Source organism: Ixodes scapularis, unplaced genomic scaffold, assembly GCF_016920785.2.
Source record: "Ixodes scapularis isolate PalLabHiFi unplaced genomic scaffold, ASM1692078v2 PGA_scaffold7__128_contigs__length_106722199, whole genome shotgun sequence".
In the NCBI taxonomy this organism is placed as follows: domain Eukaryota; kingdom Metazoa; phylum Arthropoda; class Arachnida; order Ixodida; family Ixodidae; genus Ixodes; species Ixodes scapularis.
In genome coordinates this window covers 57,264,214-57,290,289 of record NW_024609882.1, presented here as the reverse complement: position 1 = coordinate 57,290,289, position 26,076 = coordinate 57,264,214, and the positions used below count along the sequence as shown (strand labels likewise).

The 26,076-nt window shown below is 45.9% G+C and overlaps 1 protein-coding gene across 1 annotated transcript in view; it reads right to left on the bottom strand.

The window, feature by feature from the left end:
* Positions 1-7,178: 7,178 nt before the first annotated feature.
* Positions 7,179-26,076, bottom strand: part of LOC8042742 (MFS-type transporter SLC18B1) — a 61,702-nt gene continuing 42,804 nt past the window's right edge. Inside the window, exons 11-13 of the mRNA XM_040212406.3 lie at positions 21,916-21,990; positions 17,223-17,316; positions 7,179-9,103 (exon numbers count right to left, since the gene is read on the bottom strand). Of these exons, the coding sequence (XP_040068340.1) occupies positions 8,924-9,103; positions 17,223-17,316; positions 21,916-21,990 (349 nt within the window). The 3' untranslated portion in view covers positions 7,179-8,923. The remainder of the gene's footprint in view (positions 9,104-17,222; positions 17,317-21,915; positions 21,991-26,076) is intronic.

The following is a 26,076-nucleotide window of genomic DNA, read 5'->3' as shown; positions in this document are numbered from 1 at the left end:
AAATTTAACGAATCGACTTCGCAAGCGCTCTCTACTCTGCCGCTGAAGTTACTCGGGCACACTATCGGTCTACGGAACGGTCATCGCGCGAAACCGGGCGCGTCAGAAACCAGGAGTGAACCAAGATCTCAGCAAAGGTGCGTCCGTGCGTGGCGAGGCATCCGAGCCGGCGGTGCATCCGAGCCGACGTTGGTGACTGTATGTGGGCCCAAAGATAACAATCTGTCGTTGTTTTCTTCTTCTCTCTCTTAGCGCTGTTTTCTTCTTCTGTTTTTGTGTGCGGCGCATGTTAGCCCGTAGATATAGGGTGCCTACATGTCTGTCTGTCTGAGGGTGAAGACATCTATTGTTGCCCTGAATGTGACAGCGCGTGACGCTCTCGCGCACTCGGTGCGTGACTTGGGTGGTAAAATGGCGTCCATGCATTAGCCAAAGCTACGCGCTCGAGCTGAGTGACACCAGATTGCGCGCGCTTCAATAAGCATAAAAAAAAACGATTTGGCGGAAAAATGGCTGAGATGTCACCACTTAAAGGGCAACTCCGCTTCTTTTCCAGTAGTGCAAAACTATACAGTTCTCTTTGTTATCATCTACAAAACCCCCATGGCAAATTTTACGACGGAATTCCGCCTAGAAGTTCATTAAAATCGCTGTCAAAGTTTGACAAGCACAAATCCGCTGGTTTTGGATGAGACGTGCGGGCCAGACAACACTGCCCGGCTGCATTTCCGCTTCCTCCAAATTCCTTCTCCCGGCACGTCCGCGACGTCATCAAACATGTACAGCTTCTTTCTTTTTTTTTTTTTCAATTTTGTTTTCTTTCCCGGGGAGAGCACGGGTGGCGCCAGCGCCGTGAAAGACGTGAGTGACGCGCTCGGCCGGCCCGGCGCTCGACTATTGATACTACTGATAAGCCGATCGCCTCGTTGAGCGCGGCTTGTGTTACATCGCATACTTTTGAACACCAAGTAAAAGGAGGAGAGGGAAGCTGCTTTTGTAAGAATTTTGAGTGACAGGTTAATCTTCCATAATCTTCTGGGAGGAGAATAGCGACGCCTGTGCTAATCCAGGAGGCACAAAGGAGGATCCTGATAAGAGGGGAGCTCCTTCTTCCCCTTGTATATCACGTGGGTGTACATGCTTAGTGATGCCGAATATACAATGTTGTCCGGCTTTGCCACCGTTTCGGTTTCGGTTTGTGATCATGGCTAGAGTAAAATTACACGAAAAATATTTTATTTTTCGCGAAACAAAAGATTGGGGATTGTTTTTGAGTGCTTCAAAAAGCAAAATCGGCCACTATCTCAAAATTTTTGAATTAAGCGGAGTTGCCCTTTAAGCAAAAGGGCGCGTGTGTATGAAGGCACTCTACGTAGATATAGCTAGAGTGTAATATAGCTCCTTGGTGGCGTTCCGGTGGATCGGTTCAGATTATTGTTAGTACTTTGTATGTGCCAAGATTGTAATAAGAGACGCATTCTCTAGTTTCATTCTCTATCGAGGATGGAACTGCTGTCAAAGCCGATGACGTGGCCGGTCTTCTGAGCATGTTGCGCCAGCGCGTTGCCTTTGATGTCTTTCTTCTTTACGTCATACTTGTCTGCACAACAAATTCGGTAAATCAGGCCTTGAGCTTTTTTTGGGGGGGGACGATCCTTCGGAAGAGGAAGAAGGCGGCCTAAAGTTGAGACGGGCTTATGTGTAACTGCTATGCCGTGCGGTCTCAGAACGCGGGCTAGGACCCCGTTCGTGCAATGGAGGTACGGGACGCACATGCGGCTGGAGGTGCTTTTGTTCTTGGATGTAGAAGGGTGACAAAGTTTCTTGTATATCTTGTTGACGAATCTTGTGGAGTAGTTGTTTTAGATGCGGAGCATCTCTTGCTCGGGTCTATGTCCCGCGGCGTCGTAGCCCGCACTCACACTACGCATGCGCAACTCTCCTCCTTCCCTCTCTCCAACAGCTGCGCGTTACTCTCTCCGCTCTCTCTCTCTACCAGCTGCGTGCACTTCGCGTGCGTTCGCTTCTACTCACACCGCGCGCGCATGCGCAACTGTCCTCCTCTAGCCTCCTCTCCTTCAAGTGTGAATATAAGCAGCGGTAGCGCGCTGCGCGCGTTCCTCCTTTGATTTCCTTGCTCTCAAGACTCTGACTGACTGACTGCGCGCGTTCAGTTCACCGCTGTTGACTCCACTTCACTCCGTTCTCCCGATGAAGTGTGATGGAAGCAACAGTCCCGTCAGTTAGTGGGTTGACGCAGGCAAGCGTCAGCACCACCCCACAAACTAACGTAATAACACGCAAGTCAACAACGTTACTAACAACGTTACTAACACCGTTAATAACACCGTTAATAACGATCCGCGATGCTCCGCATCACCCTTATGGTTCCCCTCGGGAAGATGGTGTAATTTTTTTAGCTACAGCTGGCTCTCGAAAGTCGCGTTACCCATAGTAAAGGTTCGTCCCTTGGGTGAACAGATGATGACTGCCCAGTGGCGTCTTGCGGGGTCCATCGTTTGATGAGCCTTGTTCGGTGGGTGATCAGAAGAGTGCGACAGATGCGGGAGGACTTCGTCTAAACCGTTTTTTTTCGAAGGTCTCATTTTATAAGATCGACTTCCATCTTTAGTGACTCCTTTGTTGAGCAGACCGTGAGGGCTCGTCGAAAGAGCGCCGACACCACAGAGGATTTCTGAGTTGTGGGGTGGTCTGAAGAAAAATATGTAGGTAGCGACCGGTGTGCGTTGCTTTCCGAAGGTGAAAAGGTTCCCTGTTTTTTCCACGGACACATCCAGAAATGGGAGGCAACCGTTGGACTCACGTTTGACCGTGAATTGGATGTCTGGATGTATGGAACTGAGGTGTTTGTGAAGGCGATGGACTTCACTGGTCTTGGCAACACAGAAGCAACCATCCACATAACGTAGGAACAAGGTGGGTATGGGAGAAAACGCGCTTAGGGTTTTTTGCTCGATGGCTTCCATAGTGGTTCGCTACCGTGACGGACACAGCGGCACCCATGGCTGTGCCACTACTTTGCTTGTAGAAGCGCGACCAGCGAAAGAAAAGTAGGTGTTCGTCAGGCATATAGCTCTAGTAGCTGGCATATCCCATTCACCGAGAGGTGAGTTTTTTCAGGTAGAGTCGTGTCTGACGTGAGTGCCGTTCTGATAACAAACACCGCGAGTCGGATGGGAATACTCGTGAAGAGAGATACCACATCAAAGGAAACAAGGCACTCGTCGTCGTTCAATTGCAGGTCCGAAGCGAGTCTGATGAAGTGGACTGTGTTCTCGACGTGTGTTGGTCTTTCCTACGAGTGGAAGAAACAGACGATTGAGATTTATTTATTTATGATCCTTTGGGAGCAGGGGCGAATTTAGAGGGGGGGTCCGGATGTCCTGACCCCCCTTTTGATTTTTGCATGTGTAAAATTTAGGACGTGAAACTAGGGGGAGGGGGAGGGGGTTCCTAAACGTATGGTACGCTGGCCAACACCTGACCCCCACCCCCCTCAGGAAATTCCTGCATCCGCCCCTGTTTGAGAGGGAGGATGGCACAAGGCCGCTGTGGGGGGTAAGGGGGCTGAAGGAGGGGGGGGGGGGGGGGGGAGTGTCTGTACACGCCTCATTCTCGGCGCTACCGCAGTGCCGAGAATTGGGCGTGTACATTCACATATATAGCTGACAACTTCATTAATTTTACAGAGCGTAAAAACCCACGGGGGTGGTCAGAAATAAAGGAACTGAGCAAACTGGTCGTTCTACAATAAAAAAATTACGTGCCTTTTTTAATTCTTTTTTCTTAAAGTGGCAGAAATCGCGCATGGGCCGGAGCAATCGCGATACGCTATCATATGTCGCAAGCTTCGCGGGACCTGTTTCTTTTTCTAGCCGGCGTGTACCGTGCTACTAGCGCGTCACTGTGTGCTCCACGTAAAGGAAGTGTCGTGGCTTTCTACGACTCCGCACGCAAGTCCAGCTCCTGAAGAACGATTCACACCTTTGCGTCGAGTCCGACCCATGCAACTGCAACGGCTTACGACGTACGGGTTGCCATGGCAACAGCTGGGTTCGTTCCAACAAAACCGCTTTTTATACCGTTTTGGTGGAGCCGACGCAACTGTCGCCACAGCAGCCCGTACGTCGCAATCCGTTGCAGTTGCACTCAATCCGACTAGAAGCAAGAGTGTGAACCAACCTTGACCCGAGGAGTCTTTGCCGCACGCCTAGGATATTGGGCATCATCCCAGATCACTGGCCTAGTGGCAGAATAAACACCTCGTCTCCCCCCGCGGTGTCTCGTCCAAGAGTAGAGAGATACACGGCGAGAAAGACGACCTAGGGATTGAAGCGGACGCAAAATTTGCCTACCGCTAGATTTGTAACGAATAAACATCGATAAGTTTATTAGACTAGTCTTTTGCTCGGCGGTAACATGATTTGGGGATACGGTCCATTCGTCACATGCACACTCGTCACAGGACGATTGGTCACAGGAACATTCGTCATAGGATGACTCGTCACGCGGCCAACCGGTCTCACAATAGTTCGTCCCCCCAAAAATGTATTGTTCAATTTGGTTCGGGCGGACAAAGGCGAAGAATTTGTAAGGAACGTTTTAGCTTCTGATTCGGTCCCGAACATTGAATGTTGGTTGGGCCTCAGAAAGTCGGTCACCTCTTATCTTAGCATGTCTTTCGCTTCTCGAGGTCAAAGAATTTGTAACAGACGTTCTAGCTATCTGGGTCCGTCCTGAACGGTGAATGCGGAGGCCATAGAAGAGCGACTATTTTTGAACTACATTCAAAAGGATGGAGGTGATCGCAACAGAGAGAGCCATGATGCTGCACGAGGGGTACTCGTACACATTCGGCAGAAGGAATTCCGATACTTGTTGGTTTTGTCGAATAAGGTGTATGCAAGGCAAAACTAAAAACTAATTTGGCTGCCAGTCGGATTATTGCTCGTTCAAGCCTGCAACTGAGATCAACCTGCTGAAGACCCGTAATATAATGAAAGGAAAAGCGGATGAGTATTGTAATATTAGTTTATATAACCATTGGTTTACGTGACAGTGGAAAATTGTGAAACTCCTCATCAGGGTATGTGGGCAGATGTTGAAATTTACAATTTACTATCGTCCCCTGCTCGATCAATGAGACCAGTTGCCCGCATGACGAGTCATCCTGTGACAAATGTTCCTATGTGACGAATCATCCTGTGACCAATCGTCCTGTGACGAATGCGCATGTGACGAATCGTCCTCATCCCCATGATTTGGCACGCGAGGAAAAAAGAAAGAGCTTTGAAATTGTTTGAGGGTAATAACAGACATCAGAGACGTTTATTTTCACTGGTCTTTCTCTGGGACCATCCGGCAGACTCATCCTGAGCATCGTCTATGAGTAGCACCGCTTTCTTCATCACCTGCGCCCGCTCTCTTCGCGTGAAGGGGAGCGTGATCACGTGGCGAAAGACGGAGGTATCGACGAGCACGTAGATTCCACCACACTGTCAGCCAGGCTTGGGTAAGATACTTTTGATAAAGTAATTAGTTATAGCTACAATTACTCTAAAATAAAAGTAATGCGTTACAGTTAGCTACTTCGTCATAGTTACTTAGTTACTTTCAAGATACTTTTTTTTAAATTTAGCAATGAAGATATTGATGAGAACACACTGACTACGATTTTGGAACTCTCATTTCCCTTTTTGAGATGTATATCATTACCGTTCCACGACTTTATTGAATCAAAGCGTTTGCTTTCGCTCGCAATTTTCAGTAGCGACGTCGCTCGGGCTGCAAAAGCGTGAACCGTAGCTGAGATGGTCGATGTCGATACTGAAAATCGCAAGCAGGATCTAATCAAGTGAATCAGGCATAACAAGTTGGTGACGGCCACTGGTAACAATGATCAACATCTCCTTGTATCTACTGTTTACGTCGAGCCTGCTTACCAACCTTCAAACTTAAGTCTTTTGAGGCCTGCACTTACTTCTTATCGCAAGTACCGGGCCCACGTTTGGTATACGGGCCGGTGTCCTCTAAAAGAGCAGACGACAAGCAGAAACGTTTGAAAGAGCAGACGACAGTTCGAACGATCAGGCGGCCGTTTGAACTTGAAGACGCACTCAATGTAGTCCTCAGGTGGTCCATACAACTTGACGGTTTTACGGCGTTCATGTTAAAAACAAAACAAATAAATCTGGCGGCCAGAAGCATCTGTGAATTCAACCCAAAGTACTTCCCACCCAAGCAATCGTGGTCTGATGGCGTCTGGTTTTCCCTTTTCACGGCACATATCCACGTTCTCGGACGAACTGAGCGCATGAAAACTGACCTTCAAACCTTTCTCGACTCTTTTTATAGAGCCCCAGTCGCAGCATTTTGACGAGAAGGCAGGTTTTTGTCTGGTTCCTTTCAAAACAACGCAGGAATACACGTCTTACATGGGCACTTCCGCCCACAGCCCCGGACCGCAAGTGCGTCCGACGCGCCATTACCGCGCCGTGACGTAACAGAGATGAGTTTGTGTATTCAGTCAAGCTGCATTTTGGTGGCTTTTGTCTGTACTATACCCAACACCTTGTGAAATCAATGTCAAACATTTTTATTTGATTTGATGACTACCCCATGGGCGTCGCTTCTTTGCAGTGCACCAAAGCACGGCAAGAAGCACGCTCAACGGAGAATCAAGTCCTTCGAACAGACAATGAACAATGGGAAATACAGTCAAATCTCGTTAATTCAAACTCGAGGGGGACCAAAAATTTATTTGAATAAAGCAAACTTTGAATTATCGGGTGTTACCTCCCATAGAGACACATAGGTTGGGACAGGCATGTTAGTTCGAATTATCCCGAAGTTTGAATAAAGAGAGTTTCAATTAACGAGATTAGACTATTATGAAACTCCGAAGCACTAAGTCATGCTCGATACGCAAGCTTACCGGAACGATCCGGCAGTATAGCCATGCCTGTACTATTAGTTTCTGTATTGTGAAATGAGCCACTGGTGCAAATTCCTCTCATTTCAATGAAATGTAGTAGGATGTAGCAGGATTAGCACTTTGGCCTGGCGATCACTGTGACTATCATAAGGCCATTTCAGAGAAGATACTAGAAAGGACAGTCTCAGGTGCGACGACAAATGTCCACAATAGCATTCCATACTCATTAGCGCCACTTTATTATCATGCTTTCAATTACAACACAGCCCTGAGTACCACAGATATGATTGAAAGATAAATGTAAACAGACAAAAAATGACTCAGACGAGATCACATATAATGTGAGCGAGGCTCAATCAGTAGTGCTGAAAACTTTCTATTTTATTTCATACTCAAAATTACAATCTATGTATCAACCTCTTGTAAGAGCAGCCATACCGCTCGCGATTAGACCTATCCAGCCTCATCAAGAAACATATGAAGGCAAATGAGCCTTGTGCATTTCTGATCTCAAAGGAAGTACGCAGAATGCTATTGCTATAAAAACACTAGCCAAGACGACACATTGTTTTCGTGGTAATTTCAGGCTCATTAATTCGTGATAGCTACCTCCAGATATGGCCTCAAACCCAAATGAATGCTTTCTTAAAAACATGCATAAAATTTGAACAGTCAGCACTAAAAGAGATTGGCACAAGTAAGTGAATGCCAGGCCAGCAAAAGGCTGCCAACCACTGTCCTGGCATAAGGGATTGAAGAGCCTTTCACAGGCTCACAAGAGAAATTGCAAGGCTTTTCACAGGCCCAGCGAAATGAATTGCCAGGCCTTTTGCTGGCCCAGGGAAAGGGATTGACAGGCCTTTTTACCGGCCCACAAAAGGGAGTGCAAGGCCTTTCACAGGCCCAATGAAAGTGATTGCCTGGCATTTTGCTGGCCCAGTAAAAACAATTCATAGGCCTTCCACCAGCCCGGTGTAAAAGATACCAGAGCCTTTCGCGGGCCCACGAGAGCGAATGCCTGGCGGGTGCCACCTTTGCAGCACAGTGGAAGTCAACAAATGGCAGTCATTCCCAAAGTGTGCTTTTGAAACGCCGCAGTTCGTATTGGACATTTCATGGTTATGCGTGATTGTGCACATGGGTCCTTTTTATGCTTTGTTGTTGGGAGCGGTAATATCTTCTTTGTATAGTTCAGTGTTTCAATGTCACTGACAGTTTTTAATATGCTGAACAGGGAAGGCTGAGAGACGAACGGTATGGATTTCCTGATTTCTACGTGCAAATTCACATTGTCAGCAAACAGGTCATGTCTACAAGAGCAACCAACAAAACATTTACGTAATATTCAGAAACAAAAATAAAACATATATCACTGGGAACACCTCATCTATTATAACAAGAAGGGCCATCTTGCGTGTGATCTGTTGCCCTCAAAAGCAAGCTATTCATCAAAATACAATTTTTTTTGCAAATGATAATTCACGCCAATCCAGGCTTTGGTGTATTCGCAACAACTGCTCTGGCAGTCGGTAACTTGAACTAATCTTTTTAGAGCCGACTCCACACCTATTCATATATTATGCAACAAAAATTTAAATATACATTCAAAATCTTTGTAACAATACCTTACAAAAAGTTCTATATATTTGGCGGGCCACACTGCAACAACAATACAAAACACAGAAACAGATTAGGAAAAACAAAATTGAGCTTATGGCCTGAAATCGCCGCGGTACGTGCGGAAAAGGCAATTGCCACGTGATAAGTATGACAACTGCCCAGGTGGTGCAAGATGCATGGCTCGTGCCACCTTTGCATAGGGCTATCTGGGTACCTTCGGGATCCGTGCAGGACCCACGTGGCACGCTACAGGGGGGCGAGTCTGGTTAGCGTCGGATTCCCCAAAAACATCGCCGAAGCAATAAGACATCGAGACATCTCCACTGCATAACGTGACCTTGAGCATCTTCAGAGAGAGTTGTAGCGGACGTCGTGCTTTTTGCTTCCCAGGAGGGCCGTGGTTTCTCCGGCAATTTCGGCCTCCAGGCTGTCTTCGATGCCACTGTCCGAAATCCGGCGCCTTCGACTCCAGAAGGACTCGGACTCGTTGCGTGACGCGCAGCACCAGTACAGCGTAGCCATCAGGGCCTGGGACAGATATGCATTTGTCAATGGTTTAATATACATAAGAATAAGGTTTATTCAAGAATACTAATACTAAGCCACATGTTCACTCAGTTTTACTTCGATGCATGTGAGTTGCCAATACGAGCCGAGACGCTGCTCCGCGTGACACGCAATACCGTATATACTCGCATAATGAACGCACCCCCCGAATGTGTACAAATATTTGGACTTTAGGCCTAAGAATGGTCGTGTCGCTCTCCGTGCTGAGTAAGCTTTGTAAGGCTCTTTTCCTTCAGCAAAAAGCACACCGAAAGTGCTTTAAAAAGGTTCGCAATTTATAAAGCATGGTTACTGTGGCACGCCCCCAACCAGCCGTGGGTGAGCCTGCATCGGTGGAGACGTGCCCAGTCCCTTGCCGTGTCATATTGACACCTAATATGACATTTTCACGAAGTGTGTAAATGCAAAAATTTTACCCTGCGTAATGAATGCACCCTTCAAATATGTGTCAATTTTCCGAAAAAAAAAAAAAAAAGTGTGTTCATTATGCGAGTAAATACGGTACTATCAGAGTTGCCTGTCATACTTTTCTACAAGCTGTGACGCACGCTGACGCCAAGATAACCACTTCGGCGATTGTTGGGACACACTGCGCCACCGTGTCGTCTGCTAGTAAGAAAGAGGAGGCGATATCCCTTCGTTTATTCAAGTCATAAACCTATGCATGACACGGCATAACTCTATCGCAAAGTGAATTCGAAAAATTCGCAACTTTCGATCTCAGTGGAGTTTCGAATTCAAAAAGTTCGCAGCTTTCTCGGTTTCTAAAATTTCGGATTCAAATATTTCGAAAATTTTTTTACTTCAGGTTCGATAAATTCGAAGATTTCGAAATTCTTTGGAAATTAAATTCGAAATCTTCGAACGCTTCGAATTTTTATAGACATGAAGTTCAAACAATTCGAAGATTTCGAATTTCTTTCTGCATAAAGTTCGAAAAGTTCAAAGGTTTCGATTCTCTTTTAACGCTAAATTCGAAAAAAAAAAAAAAAAAAGAACTCGAAGTTTTTAAATTTTTTTTTAGTCCAAGCTTTCAAAGTTCGAAGTCCGGTTTTCAAGTTCCTCAACATTTTGTTTCAAATAACGTTTTCACGACTCACTGGTTTTCACAAAATCAAGTTTAGAAAAGTTAGGGTGTGATATCTAGATTCTGCGAAGTTGGTCAGGCAATTAAATGAGACAACGAGTGTCCCGGATGGTGCTGGAATATTTGGTAGTGCAGAGTGACGTGTGACCATAGATCAGTAATTGTGACCGCCAGCCCGGGGGGGGGGGACTTTAACCTGCATCACGCAGTAGTGATCACACAAACAGACTGTTTTACGAGACTCATCCAGTTCGAAACGGCCAGGGGCGAGAAGTTGGTTGAGGCTCAGAAAAACCTTGTAGCGACCTGGCAAACTACCTCGCCACCCCCTGCACGCTGGTAGTAATCCGATCGAACGCCGCCCAAATGACGCTGGCATATAGTAAGTTAAGTTTGTAATTGTTCTGGAGGTTTATTTTCAGGAACGGAGCAATCGCCTCGCAAAAAGCCGACACAACTCGAGGTCGAGGAGCGTTTTACCATACAAGTGGCGTCGGAAGAAGAAAAACGGGGGAAAGAGGGTAGCGGGGGGGGGGGGGGGGGGGGGGGGGCCTCGGTTGCCTTCTTCCTTTCCAGATATTTCGGACTGTTAAAGAAAACAATACGGGGAAAGAGGGCGTGGTCGAGCTAATTTTAATCTGAAATTATTTATGCACATGTATAGCTACTGTCGCTCTTCACTGCATAAAAGATTGCGTAGATGGTCATTGTTAGAAACTCGTTGTCAGAAGGCACTACTCGTCACATGCTTAGTGGTTCGGAAGTTCAAAGCTGTGCCTTTTCAACCTAAATACCTGTGCCATTAGTAAAAAAAAAAAAAAAAAATGCGGGGATAAAAAGCTGGAAAAAAAAAAACTATCAAGAATTCACCGGAAGTGTTGTATTCTTGCATATTCAGAGGTTCAGAACTTCGAAACAAGTTTCTTTTACCAAAATGTGTACGGGCTAAAAGAAATACTTCCCAGGAACGTGAAGCGAAAAAAAAAAAATGTTTTCTTTTAATGACGTGCTGAACTTGAACACTATTAGAAATCTTCTCCCATGAGTTAATTACGTGAAAAAAACAATAAATACATTATTTTGTATTCTGCAGATGGCAATGATATGTACTGTCCGTAATGTTAATTTAAATGCGATACCTCAAACAACTTAGACGAAAATAAGTATCAAGTTTAGGGCATAATTGCATGTAGATACATGTTTGGACATTTCTTCAAAACTCACGTTGAATAACAATAATCACATCTTAAGACGGCACTTACCTAGGCTATACATAGATCATTCTTAAAGAAGTATAACATCTCTACCATAAATAGCTTCGGCTACAGCGCGCTTCAAGTCTGGCACAAACGATAATCGTCAAAAACCCGTCGTCCTTCCTCGCCCCTTCGGGAATTTATTTCTTTAAAACTAAGCATGCCAGAACATTGAAACAAACGGCATTGTCTTTCGTAAGGAACGCAGCACCGCGTGTAAAAGTTCGAGAAGAAAAAAATTACGAATGTACCTCACTACTTGAATTCAAATGAAACCGTCCGCCGGTCTTTCGAAGTTCGACGAACGTCAAACTTTTACAATAAAAGTTCGAAGTTCGTCGAACTTCTGACTTTTCAGGATTCGAAAGTTCGAAACTTTTCGAATTCCCTTGATAAATAAGTTCGAAAGTTCCAAATTCATCGAATTTTTTGGTCAGTCAAGTTCGAAAGTTCGACAAGCATCGAACTTTGCAGCGCAATAAGTTTGAAAGTTAGAAAAAGATCGGATTTTTTAGCGTAATAAGTTCAACGATTCGAAAAGCGTCGAACTTCTTAGCTTAGCAAGTTCGAAAATTCGACTTCCGTCGAATTTTACGATGTAGACATTTCGAAAAATCGAAATCTTTCGAATCTTTCGAACCGCTTGATTCGATCATCGAAACTTCGATTCGAAAAAAGTTTGCGGCATCCCTACTCGAGACGACGTCCATTCCCCGAAGTGAAGAACCCAGGGGTCCAGTGGAGGTGGTAACGTAACGGTTTAATTACATGGTAGCGATACAGTCGTCAAATCCGAGAGAACAACGGAGCAGCCCCACGCTCCACCTTATATAGGGTCCGTTTTCTCCCTCACTCCCTGCCAGGGCAGCCAGTGCGATGCAGCAACCCGCCGTCAAGTGCGATGCAGCAAAGTCCGCCGCCCAGTGCGACGTAGCCAAAGTTCTCCGCAGTTAGGCCATGCCTCTCTCTCCCTTTCCCGAGCGCACGAACCCACATGCACACACACACGTCCCGTTGACGTCACGGACGCGTTGAGGCTTGTTGCCGCAGGCCCCGTCACGCAGGCGACGGCTCCAGACTCGTCGGGACTTGTTTCGCGCAGGCCCCGACAAGCGGGCGACAGTCCCGGACTCGTCTTGGCTCGTTTCCGCAGCGTTGAAACTCGGAAGAAGGTCGCCAAAGGTTCCATTCTTAACAGCCCCTCCGGGGCCAGGGAAACCTCGAATGGCCGGTAATACTATCGCTGGCCTGAAGAGGTGGGTTTGGAGTAGGCCTTGAGAAGATGCTGCAAGCACTAAGCAAACTCCCAAACCTCTCACAACGGAGGCATCAGCGGAAACGTCCCCCACAACACCACGCCACACCGCAGTCAAACGCTCGGAATCCGCCAGAGACCCGCCAGACTGGATTACGGATTACCAAAATTTGCCAAAACAATGCAATTTAAAACCTTAGGACAATTTCGAGTATCGAGACCCGCTGTCGCCAAAGCAAAACTCATTTTTCCAACGAGGTCACTATGAGCAAAATACAAAAGACAAAAACTCTTCGCGATTTGTGAGGTCATTTTGGGGTTTTAACGAAGTGCCCCCACTTAGATCCTCATTCCCGTGGATGACGAAAACCTCTGAGATCATCCCTACTCTTTTTGGTGATATCAGAAAAATCTGCTCAACCTATCGGCATTGCCGCTAAATTTGCCTTTCCTCTTTCTTACACTGAAGTCATAGTGATCGATTTTCACGTGATTTCTAGACGTGAAAATGCGGTCCCTTATAGCGCCGATAAAACAATTCACCTTTTTCATGCCCCGTCACATTGGTCCTAGCAATCTCCTGAGCAGTACCGCGAAACCCTGACACACTAGGGTCGCTCTTCCGCTCGACTGTCAGAGACACTGTCTACTCGCAACAGACGATCAGAACTATGTGATGTCGGAGCTACGAGAGATCCTTTAATGATCCCGTCTTCCTCCGCCTTTTCCGCCGGCGCGTTGGGACGGCGTACGCTTTCTAGTGCTACGAGGTCGGGCTGTTCTACAACCCGGTCCCCTTCATCCCGTTTCTCTGCCTCCAACTCTGGGAGTGCTTGCTTCCAGTCAGCTGCCTTTGGCTCTGGCTCACTCGTTAACAAAGGGGCGAGCTGGCGCGATTTGGACCTCGTACACGACTGGACTAGTCCTCCTCCCAGTTGTTGACCCCTTTCGCGCAGCAGGAAATCTGACCGGTTAGAAAACAAATAGGGATACTCCAACGGGACTGTTTGCGAGACAGCCGCCTCTGTCACTAGCTCTCCGAACAGGTCAGTTATCCTTACTCTCGCCATAGGCAGACAGACACTGTGCTTCTCGAGCAGCTGCTTGATCCAAACTACCTTTCCAGTAAAGTCGGATGTCGTCACATACGACGGATGAACAACGTCCATCGTCGCTGCACTGTCCCGCAGCACCCTGCACGGCTTTCCGTTTACCTGGAGCTCGTGAAGATAGGGACGAAGAAGCTCCAGGTCCCCGTCACTACCGCTCACGTACGAGAACACAACCCGCGGTTTGTTACACCTGGCCGCTGTGTGTCCCGGCTCCTGACAGTTGTAGCACAGGAACGGCTTCCTTGCCTCAAACTGCCCTTTTTGGCTTTCCCGTGCCTCGTCTCCGTTCGAGGGATCTCCGCTCTTTTCTGGGACCTTTTGTCCTGTTTCTGGCTTCTCGGGCCTTTTTTCTCGCGAGCCGTTTCCCTGTTGGAAGGGCTTGCGCTGATCGCTCCGGCCGGGTTCGCTGTCCTCTCCGCTCAGCTTTCTACGCGTTGCGTACTCTTCGGCTAGCTCAGCGGCCCTTTCGACGGAGTCGACTCCCACCCTATCCTGCACCCAGAGCTTGACTGACTGCGGAATGCTACGAACGAACTGTTCGAGGCACACACACTCGACTACCTTGTCTCGGCTTTCGTACATTTCCTCGCTCTTCAACCATTATATCAAATTGGTTTTAAGCCCGTACGCGAATTCCGAGTAGCCCTCGCTGCTCTTTTTGGATGCGTTTCTAAACCTTTAACGGAACGCCTCGGCAGAAAGGCGATACCGCTTCAAAAGGCTCGACTTCACCTTGTCGTAGTCATCCGCGTCTCTAGTACTAAGGCGCGCGACAACCTCTGCAGCCTCACAGGGCAACAAAGTCAAAAGCCGTTGCGGCCACGTTTCTGGGGCGAAGCTCAACTTCTCACATGACCTTTCAAAGTTATCTAAGAATAGGCCCACGTCTTCCCCAACTTTAAACGGCTGCAGGAGCTTCTTCATTTGATACGACTCGGTCTCACTTGCTCGTACCGGAGCCCCAACTCTACTGTTCTGCGAGTTTAATCGCTGTTGTTCAATTTCGAGCTCTAGCCTTTTTAGCGCTCGTTCCTCTGCTGCTGCAGCCTGCGCTCGTTCCTCTCTCGCCGCAGCTTCACTTTTAGCGTTCTGAAGTAATTCCCACGCAATTTTAATATCCTCTGCTTCCGCGCTCTCTGAAATTGCTTTACTGATCTCAGATTTCTTAATCTTTTGCTCCACCTCCACACACAATTCTTCACATAAACAGAGTAAATATGTTCTCAGTAACCTCATTAGATCCATGATCGCTGCTTTTTAGCTTTGGCTTTGTTCTAAAACTTGTCGCGAGGTTGTACAAAAACCTAGCGCACGAGTCAAAACTAAGGATTCCCAGCAGTTCAAAATTAATTACTCATAATCTGAAGCCTGGCGAATCTCAAAGCAAAGTCCAAACGCTCACCCACAGATGTAGCACGATGTCGCATGGTCTGATACCAACCGCTGCCAACCAGTTGTTCGAGGCGGGGTTTGAGCCGTACGTCCGGAAGCTTCCTGGCTCAAGACGACGTCCATTCCCCGAAGTGAAGAACCCAGGGGTCCAGTGGAGGTAGAAGAATTGGTAACGTAACAAACGGTTTAATTACATGGTAGCGACACAGTCGTCAAATCCGAGAGAACAACGGAGCAGCCCCACGCTCCACCTTATATAGGGTCCGTTTTCTCCCTCACTCCCCGCCAGGGCAGCCAGTGCAATGCAGCAACCCGCCGTCAAGTGCGATGCAGCAAAGTCCGCCGCCCAGTGCGACGTAGCCAAAGTTCTCCGCAGTTAGGCCATGCCTCTCTCTCCCTTTCCCGAGCGCACGGACCCACACGCACACACACGTCCCGTTGACGTCACGGACGCGTTGAGACTTGTTGCCGCAGGCCCCGTCACGCAGGCGACGGTCCCGGACTCGTCAGGACTCGTTTCGCGCAGGCCCCGACAAGCGGGCGACAGTCCCGGACTCGTCTTGACTCGTTTCCGCAGCGTCGAAACTCGGAAGAAGGTCGCCGAAGGTTCCATTCTTAACAGCGCTGACTTATGATTACGCAATACTATTCAGTCCACAGTTAAGTTTCTCAGTCACAGATTTTTCTCTGTATTCACCAGACATATCCTAAAAATTCGAGGGGGTTGATAGAAGTGCATCGGACATCTAAGCACCAAAAAGTATTGGCAAAGAGCGATAGTATAGAGGAGGTCGCTGGTGACTGTGAACCGCATAATTGGCGCACCACGCAAATGTCTTTGGTGCGACACATCAAAGACATTTTCGAGCTACCCGAAATGAGGAGAACTCCTAGCTCGTCGCAGCTCTGTTGGTGAACCGTTTCCAATTGAAGTGGGAGCTTCGAGAAACTGCGGATCCAGGGGTTCATCCGGAGAGTCCAGCCACAGCTGAGAACTGCCGCCTCAGTAACGGATGACAAGGAAGTGCTGAGTGATGCAACGAGTGCCGGAAAAGAGCTGTTTTGGCCTCAGCATGCATCGCAGTTTCCAGAAAAATGCAGCAGGCGGCTCCTCTGATAGTACTGCGTGCCACGTGAGGCAGTGTTTCAGCTCATATTGGCCGTGATAGTACACAAGAAAATATAACGCTGTTTGTAATGAGTGAGTATATCGAATTCGTTTAAAAAGAACACTTAACTCTCAAAGGAATATTTTTTTAACTGTGTGCTACACCTACATATCTAAAAACAGAATGAATGTTACATCAGTATTTTCTGAACATTCAACATAACGTTTTAAAAGGATGTCCTCAGAATGTAGCAATGGGTTCCTATGCCACCTTGTGAAAATTTGGCGTAGGGCCTTTTGGGTATACTAGCGATCAGGAAGGTGGACAAAAACAAAACCAAGGTAACTTTGTTTAACAATTTACTCAGTTCCTGAGCTCAGACCTAAATCCGATAATATTAAACCCTATTCTTTTCCTTATTAATAAAACACGAGCAACTCAATCAATCTTAAATTTGATAGCACGACCATTAATCCTTTACACTAACACCATGCTTGCAAAGTAAGTGAAAAACTAAGTGCAACAGTAGCAATCCAGCATCCCTTCAGGAGAATCACCAGCACAACTTTCAACTTTATTCTCTGAAGTTTAACCTGCTGTCATGCGTAGGTATAATGATCCATAATGTATCTAATTTTAGACAAGCCATACCGTTTATCAAATTTGTTTGACCATGTCATGATGCATACATCCTGTCTCTTTCACAGTAATCCTGAGACCAACTTAATTTTTTTTCAATGCAATTAAGTCAGGAACCCTGGAATCTGCTATCACGGTACAGAAGGGGCCCACAAAGAATGAAAAACAAGACACGAAGTTAACAATATTACGACAAACTGCTAAAACGAAGCCAAAAACATTGTGCTTACCGTAAGAAGGGAACCTGCCGCCATGATAGAGCTGGCCCACGGAAAGCCAATCAGGTCCAAGAGCACACCCCCAAATGATGGACCAATCACCTCTCTGAAAACAGACAGGTGCATGTAAATCGACTGGCGAGCTTCTGTGCCATATTCTGCAAAAAATGTGATTTTGAGTTTTAGGGTGTTTAATTATCTTTGAACCTCCATATTGCCACGTGCGCAGCTAACCAAGTAAACAGCGCGCCCGGGCCGAATGGTTATCGTACTTGGCTCCCACGCAAAGGGCCGAGGTTCAATGCCTGGACGCAGATGCACCTTTTTGTTATTTCTGGAAATGTCGCATACTGGTGTATTCGAGAATTCTGTTGCTTATTCAAGGTGCAAATACTCTACCGTAGAATACCGCGCATCCGCCCATTCCACATAAAGCGCCCATACCCAAACTTCTAAGATCTGAGAAAATATGCACAGTACAATTATATGTGAAATTGATGACCACACACGCGCTCATTCCCCATTGTTTTCGCGATTATCTCTAAATTTTGAGTGGGCGCTTGCTCGGTATTTTACGGTATGCGGTGAACATTCTATGTTGATTGTTCTAGAAGCCCACACACGCACATAAGGAGCTCCCCATAGCAAACCAAGGTCAATTTTTCGCCTGCACTTGATCCTGCTGTTGTGACGTCTGTTATTCACCATTCATTCTTATCTTGTTTTGGCACAAGTTCGCCCCATTAAACATTTACTTTCTCCAGTTATTCGCCGCCTCATCATTTGTCACTGAAGACAATATTTTATGCATAAACAAAAATAATAAGAATAAAATATGATCACAAAATTTGTAAAATACGTATTTGAGAAACTTGCTGCGACCCAGAAAGACATAAATCTGAGCCAGTTTCGTGTGAATGACACATCAAATTGTGACGTCGCCCGCAGCCACATTAATTTTGGGAACCACCTTCTCTGCGCACAAAAAATTTAATAATTGAGAAATTGAGTGTTTTCCGTAGACTTGAATTTTCACAAGAAATAAAAACAAAACATTCCTTTTTCCATCGCAGAAGAGTCGCTGCACATCTATGGTAGAATCCGAACGCGTTTTTCTCTTTGCAATTTTGAAGCACCTTTTGTGCACATTAATTTTTGTTCTTAATATTGCCACGCGCACTGCTGAGCGAGCGCATACGTGGCAAAATGGTTACTGTGCTTGGCTGTCACGTGGAAGATCTGGGTTCGATTCCAGGGAGCGGAATCTTCTTTTATTTATTCTTTCTACTTGGCGTTCTCGCAAATTCGAGAACTTTCTTGTCTGATCAAGTTACAAATACTCTATGCGCCGAACCAAATGTTCCAGAGACCCATGCGGCTACAAAAGGTACTGCGCGCGGCAAGCCGCAGTCAGTCTCGCTCCAGCGTGCGCTCCTGCTGTTTCGCCCCGACATCGACGCCTGTGACGCTAACATGTTCTATTTTATTTTGGGCACAAGTTCGCCTCATTAAAAGTTTAGTTTCTTCAATTATTCTTCGCCGCGCCATTTGTCGTTTCTGACAATATTGTCCTAACACAACCAAATTTGGCATGCACATGCTTAAGGTTTAGGATATGTAGAATGTAAAATATGTAGTTGTGGGACAGCGACAACGATGAACCCGTGCCGTAGTACGCGAGAAATTTAGTCTTCCGATCATATCTGCACCGTGTCGGCACGGCTGACATATTCTACACTGCGGCTTTGTGCTCTGCGTTTGTTTTCGTACCAGGAACGCCTACATGTGTTAGCGCCGATGGGACGAACTGAAATGCCGTCCCACACTCGCGGGTATGCAGTGCCAATTTCGTTGGAGGAATGCCCTCCAGAGAAGTTTCGTCCCATCGTACGCGTCGATGATATTTACGGACAAGTATGGCACGCAATCTGTACTTCATGTAGAAAGATTCGAACGGTAAAACAAAAAGTGACAAATATGAATCTAAGGAAAACTACAATGGAACTCGGAATCACTGGAGAATCGACGATTGAGTATGGAAGTTTATATGGTGTGCTTTCTTTTCTGATCAGCTTCATTTTGGATGTGGAAACGCTGACATCCCGAGTTCTGTAGACAACAATTTTTTTTTCTTGGCTTTAGAGCCACCTATCACAAAGTTCTTCGAACTGGAAGTACCGTCCACTGGTCCCTTCCTACCTGTAAGGTGTGCACCTCCCACGATGAGTGGTATTATCTTGACAGTTTTTGACAGTCAAAACTGGTTCCTATTTAGTTACGCCACCGAAACTAAATTTTCACTTGGTTTCGCTATGCCACTACTTTTTGGTATTATTAAGAGTTCTGTCAAGTTACGGTCATGTCAAAGTACCTCTGTGCTGAAAATCAGCACCTCGTGCAACAGGTTATTACACAACAGCTGACCGCAAAAGCCTTTGACGGCCAAACCGTCTGTTGGCCGACAACTTTGTTTTCTCGGCTTTAGAACCACCTTTCGTAAAGTTGTTTCAATTGGAAGTACAGTCCACTAGTCCCTTCCTACCTGTAAAGTCTCCACCTCCCACGACAAGTGGTATTCTCTTGGCAGCCCTTTCATGGTCAAAACCGGTTACCACCGAGTTACGCTGCCCAAACACAATTTCTACCTGGTTTCCCTATGCCACCTTCTTTTTGGTATAATAAGTGCTGTATCATGTTACTGTCAAATCCAAGCACCTATGTGCCCAAATCTGCACTTCGCACAGCCCAGTTATAACACAACATTTTGGGTCCAATATTGGATATCCTTTACAGCTTTATTTCTTTATTCGTTAGAAACATAACTTTCACACCTGCTGTCTTAATGAAACTTGGCACACTTCGTGCACAAACTTACTGAACATCTCACTCGCCTTCAAATATCATTGTTCCAGCAGTCCTAAATTTACAGCGACGAGCGAAACAAATTTTCCACTCAGAGCAATTATGGTGCCGGGCGTCTTGCTTTTCGGAAAATTGCTCCACCCCCTTTTTAGGCCGCAAATAGAGAAATTACCCCTAATAACGACTCAAACTCAATATATAGATGGAGAACAGCTAGATGCCCTTCTCAGGTCTGCCCCAGCAATCATGCAGCGTCACCCTCAACATATCGGCTCAAAAAGCAAAAGTTTCGTCCGTGCGCGCTTCCGCCGCCGCAGCTTCGCATGCGAAAAGGCGCCGCAGGCTGCTGAACGTGCCTTACTGTTGAACGCCAGCTCGTCCGCTAGCGACACTACGCACGTTTTTCAAAGCGCCCCATATAGTTCCTGCACAGAGCGTACAAAGGCCTTTTGTTGCTGGCTATTTTCTTTTTTCAAGGTGTGCGTGGAGTGCACATCGAGTACTACAAGAATCCCAAGTATAGAGTGGGTTGTTAACACTGTGGCGTAGTTCAATGGTAACGCCCCCACTTCGCATGCAGCAGACTCTGGCGCACCGTGCATTCACGAGGGCGCCCATCAAACCACTCTGCCATCTTGGCCGCGAGGCAGCTATGCAGTTGCCTCGCCTCAGACACGATCACATGGTCGTGTCGAGGCAGGGTCGATCGGGATCTCCAATTCGGCTCCCGACGTGCCGCTTTCTCTCCTAGCCACTGGATGGCGCTGCAGGCATCCCGTGGCCGGCGAGGAGAAACCTCCTCGCCCATCGATCGAGATATATACTCGGTGGGCCAGGGGGCGAGGGGCCTCTTAGAACTCCGGACGAGACCGAGACGCAGGCAAGTGGGTGGCGACCAGATCTAGGGTAATCACGGGACACGAGGCCTGGGGGCCTTCTTTGTGTTTAGCTTTGGGCTTAATGTATGTTTGTAAATATTTGTGTAATGTCGCATGTATTTGTAGTTTAGATTGAGTGTTTTGTAGCGTTGTGTTTTATTGTACCAATAAACGGGGAGCGAAATCCCGCTCCCGAGAGAGAACCAGGCTGGACTCGGGTTGTTGACGGACCATCTGGGAAACGGCGAATCGGCGGCGGTATGCGAATTCCTACAAGATCCAGATTCAATTCTCGCAGGCGGCGGGCGATATTTTTTGAGAATTTGGATACACTGACAACGGACACCCTACATCGCCAACTACAACATCATTGACAACAACTACTGTAACATCAACCACAACAACTATAATATAAACAGCTACAACATCGACAATGGATGTCACTTTCAGTGGTGGTAGGAGCCCATAACAGATATTACTGTAAAATAACTGGCCTATTAGCAGAGCATAAACTGCACCTCTGACAAAGCTACACATCCCTTCACAAAACAGTGAAAGTTTTACATAAGAGATAATACAGTAGAATCTCGTTAATTTCAACCTGGGAGGGGGATTAGAAGTTTGTTTGAATAATGCAAAGTTTGAATTACCGGGAGTTTCCTTTTTAGAAACGCAGAGGACGAGACCTGCGTGTTAGTTTGAATTATCTACGGGTTTGAATTAACGGGATGCCACTGTACTATGATTAGTCAATTATCCCTGCCCCTCAAATAACTGTATGAATCATTTGTTGAATACAAAATATGGGGTCTTTAGCGCAGTATCAACCAACTGCACCTCTGACAAAACTAAGGATACTTTCAAAAACAGGTACAGTTTTGCATAACAGACAACCCAGTGGTTGGTGAATCGTTGACTGAACTAGTTGATAAGGTGCCATTGGCCGGCGAGCTTCCTATACATACCCGAGGGAATACATGGAGTTCCAGAGGCCGGACACGAGCGCGTAAGTTCCAATATCCTCCTCCATGCCACCGTCCCTGGGAGCAGAAAGATGGAAGTCACCATCAGTTGGCAACACTCTTAGCTGCTGACATCCGTTATATTCACGCAGATTTAGACTTAAATTCACTTATGTGTATAAAAACCAAAGTCCTTTCCAGTGTACTACTCTGAAAGGAGGAACGTACGCTCAAACTAAACACAACATTTTTGTTTTTGTGGGAATGCTAACAAGTAACTTCTTAGCATTTACAAAAAGCCACAAATAAACAAGCCTCATACGCCAAACATTATTTTATTGCGTCGTCCCAAATGGGAGCACTGCAAATCAGTTTTGACTATTCTGCCCCATTCTTTTTCTTTCCAAGTTCAAAAAGAAGGCGATGATAATAAAAGATCCCGCTTCTCTAAGCATTCGTAACAAAGAAGCACACATAGTTTTCTATGCTACTACATAGTTTTTCCAGCTTTAGAGCGTTGCACCTACACTTTCGCAAAGCCATTTTCTTGAAAGATGACCCGCAGTTGGAGGTGCTGAATGACCTTTGTTATGCAAATGTTCAATACAAGTCGAGTTTCACCGCACGCCGCGTATCGAGGCATCCGTTAAATCGCTAGATCAGCCGACGTCTGAGCATAGGAAGGCCGAGGTTTTCCTCTAAGGGGTATTTTTCCGTGGTCACAGATAACTTAAGGAACGCAAAGCATGGCTTTCCCTGTATTCCCTGTGTTGCCCTTTCCTTACGTAATGCCCCTAACAGGGCCCATAGGGGTTAGTAAATGAGATGAAATGAAACTATGTTCATGCTTCTTCATTTGCAATTCTTCTTCGGTATTCTAATATAACCTTAATCGCCGCAAAGCGATAAGAAGATTCAGTTCAATTTAATTCAATTTTATTCAAAATAATCACAGATCACACTGCATGATCTGTGATTATTTTGAATGTAAGAAAATGTCCAAGATCTGCGATTATTTTGAAGATGCATGGAACTCGCCATGCCCGGCGTTCCTTAAACTGCCAGTGACTGTAGCAGTTTAGTTTTTTTTTTCTTTTCCACTAGTGAAACTTGATTGCACAGCTTTATCTGTAAGAGAAACTAGAATTGGGGAATGTCTATATTCATAACGTGCAATCATTCGCAAACAGTTTTTGCCACTCGATTCGATGCACAACACGCTTTCACTATTCGAAGCATTCAAGTTTCACGAGCGTTAGAAAGGTATGAATAATGCGATAACAGTGTGAGTGCAGGTGGGCTGGTGATAACTAATCATTACATGACACCTGAGACTCTGGTGTGGAAAAATTAAGTATCTTTTTAAGTCTGAGACAGTGGTCTCAAACTTATTAGAGTGTGGGGGCAAAACAGCCCACACCGGAAAGGTAGCGGACCAACGGTAAGACGTGGGGGGGAAGGGGTTAGAAAATTTTGAAAGAGAAGAAACCTCACTCTTTACGCTTTTTGTAAAATCCCAGTTTTGCCAGTGAAGTCTTTCAGTTTCATTTAATTTATGACCACTTCGGGCCCTGACCTTTACCCGCCAACGTGCTGCCATTTTTAATGAAACAAGAGAAGAAATACACCGCCGTTCCCGTTACTCAATTCACTAAGTAATTAAACAAGCTCAACATGTTTCTAAAAAAAAAAAACTAGTTAATTTGGCAGTTTTTGCTTTTATGACGATTTTTGTTACAACACTCTGAGCAAATACTTGTCTTTTAATGGCGATATTTTTTGAAGGCAAGAATCCCGAGCTCGTATCTTTATTTTTGGCAGTCGCTCCGGCTGATCGAGAGTTCGCGCAGCCGAGATGTATCCTTAAACGAATAGCCCGAGTTTGCAGCCTAGTAGCAGAACAGCTGTAAATTACAAAAAAAGCTGGGAAGCAAAAAATAAACATAAACAAAGGTCAAATGAACACAAATAAGTATAAACTATGTGAATACGTTAAAAGGGCAGAGCTGCTTTTCGAGTGAAAACGATTAGACGAGATGAGATCACTATGGCGTATGCTATTTCTAGCACTCGAGAAATGGGAAACGGGACTCGTAGCTGGTTGCCTGTGGGCCGCGTCCCAGCGAGTCGCGGGTCTCGTGTTTGAGACCCCTGGTTTAAGAGAAAGACAACAGTGGGAGAACGTCTCAAATGCAGCTATATTGCACAATAAAAAACTGCACGAAAATGTGGGGACACAGAGGAGAGAACACATGGGACAAGGTGCCGTTCTCCCCTCGGTGTCCTTGTATTCTTGCGCCGTTTTCATTATGCATCTATATTAACAAGCGCAACTGTCCATTCCAGCAGCTATAATCATTCATTTTTCTCGCTCCTTATATGGTACACTTGACGCTGACGTCACCGTCCTTTTCGTGGATACGTAGAGTGACCAGATGTCCCGATTCGAGCAGGACGGGTCCTGCTGTCCCACCAGCGTGCTTGGGGGACAGTGTTTTGTCCAGCTATGACTCCCCCGAATTCCGAATTGATTGAAGATGTGGTTAAACAAAAGGACGAGTTGGTGTAAAGGGTGCTTTCTCCATTGAATGAACAAGATATGAACGGCGGAGAAGATGCAGCTGCAAGAGACAACACTTCAAAGCAATGCTGATGCCGAAGGTTGATTTGCGCTTTACATGGGAACAGTGCTATGGATGTAGTATCCACAAAAAGGAATAAATTAATACTAAAAATATATTCCAGCCACATTTATTAGATGTCTACACCGAACAGAATGCAAACTCCAAGGAAAAAGATGCTCACATTGTGTATGAAATAATAAAAAAGCGGGATGTGTTACCTGAATTTCAAGCTACCTAAATTTTAAAGGTCACTTTATGGATACACTTTTTGTGGCATCGGGTGTATAAGGAGCAAGAGAAATAAAGTATTTCAGCTGCGTTTGAGACATTCTCCTACTGTTGTCTTTTTCCTCAACTTAACCCATTCAAACGCTGTGTACACAAATGTTTACATCTAAAACCCTAGCTTTTTTCGGGAATATATTGTGCCATATTGAGTTATTTTTACAATGTTAGCGTAATTCTATAGTTTACAGTATGTATGGCAACCAAAGATTGTAAAGAAAATATTTTCCAGGATAAATGGCGAGCGGCATTGAAATGGTTAAAAGTAGGGTTGGATATTTGATTGATTAACCTACCGATCAATCAAGTATTGCTTTAATTGTGACTAACTTTTTTAACCAGTTATTCAACTAAATCTTGACAAACAAAAAAAAATTAATAATTCAACGCTTTCATCACGCAGACGTGGACAAGAACACCTGCATGAAGGCAAACTTTAGGTGAAATTTTGACCTAATGTAAAGCGAAGGGGCAAGATATGTACCACCAAACAAGTGAAGAAGGTTATACGTGTCCCAGCCGATTCAACGCCAAGCAAGTGTCCATTTAGCGCCACAGGGAGTATTGTGAACAATCAGAAGAGTTTGCTATTGCTGGAGAAAATGAATGAGCCTCTTTGCCTCTGTGGCTGAAGTAATAATTGGCGAGTATGGGAGGCTCTTTTGACTGTTCTCAACTACACATCGAGGTTGATTAAAATATCACATTGCACTTGTTATCACATATTCAACAAAAACAAAAATAATTTTGACTTTTTTTAAAAACATTTGTTGTAAAATTTTGTAAGGACGCCCTCCCTTGAGAGGTATCTGTAACATAAAAATGCCGAAACATCGCCCACCCAATGATTCCCGTCGGACGTCAAGCCATGTCTGGCAGGAATCGCGCATCAACGGTGCGATCTGCGGCACCGGTTCGGTGTGATATCGGCTCCCGTAACACGAGAGTTGCTCCCGCATGTATATTGCATCGTGAAATGCGATTCTGCTGCATCCGCGATCTGCAATATTTGTTTTTGTGACATCACAGTTTTTGTGACATCCGTGACAGGCAAGATTGTAGCGGGTCCCCGAGTGTTTATTTCACCATAAAACTTGAATCTGCTGTGTCCGTTCCCGGGAGACGAGAGTTCTCAGCGGGTTTCCGCGGGTCCTTCGCACCGTGAGACGCGAATCTGTCGCATCCGCAACCTGTGGTATCTTTTCCCGTGAAATAAGAGTTTGTAGCTAATTTCCGCTTGTTTATTGCATTGTGA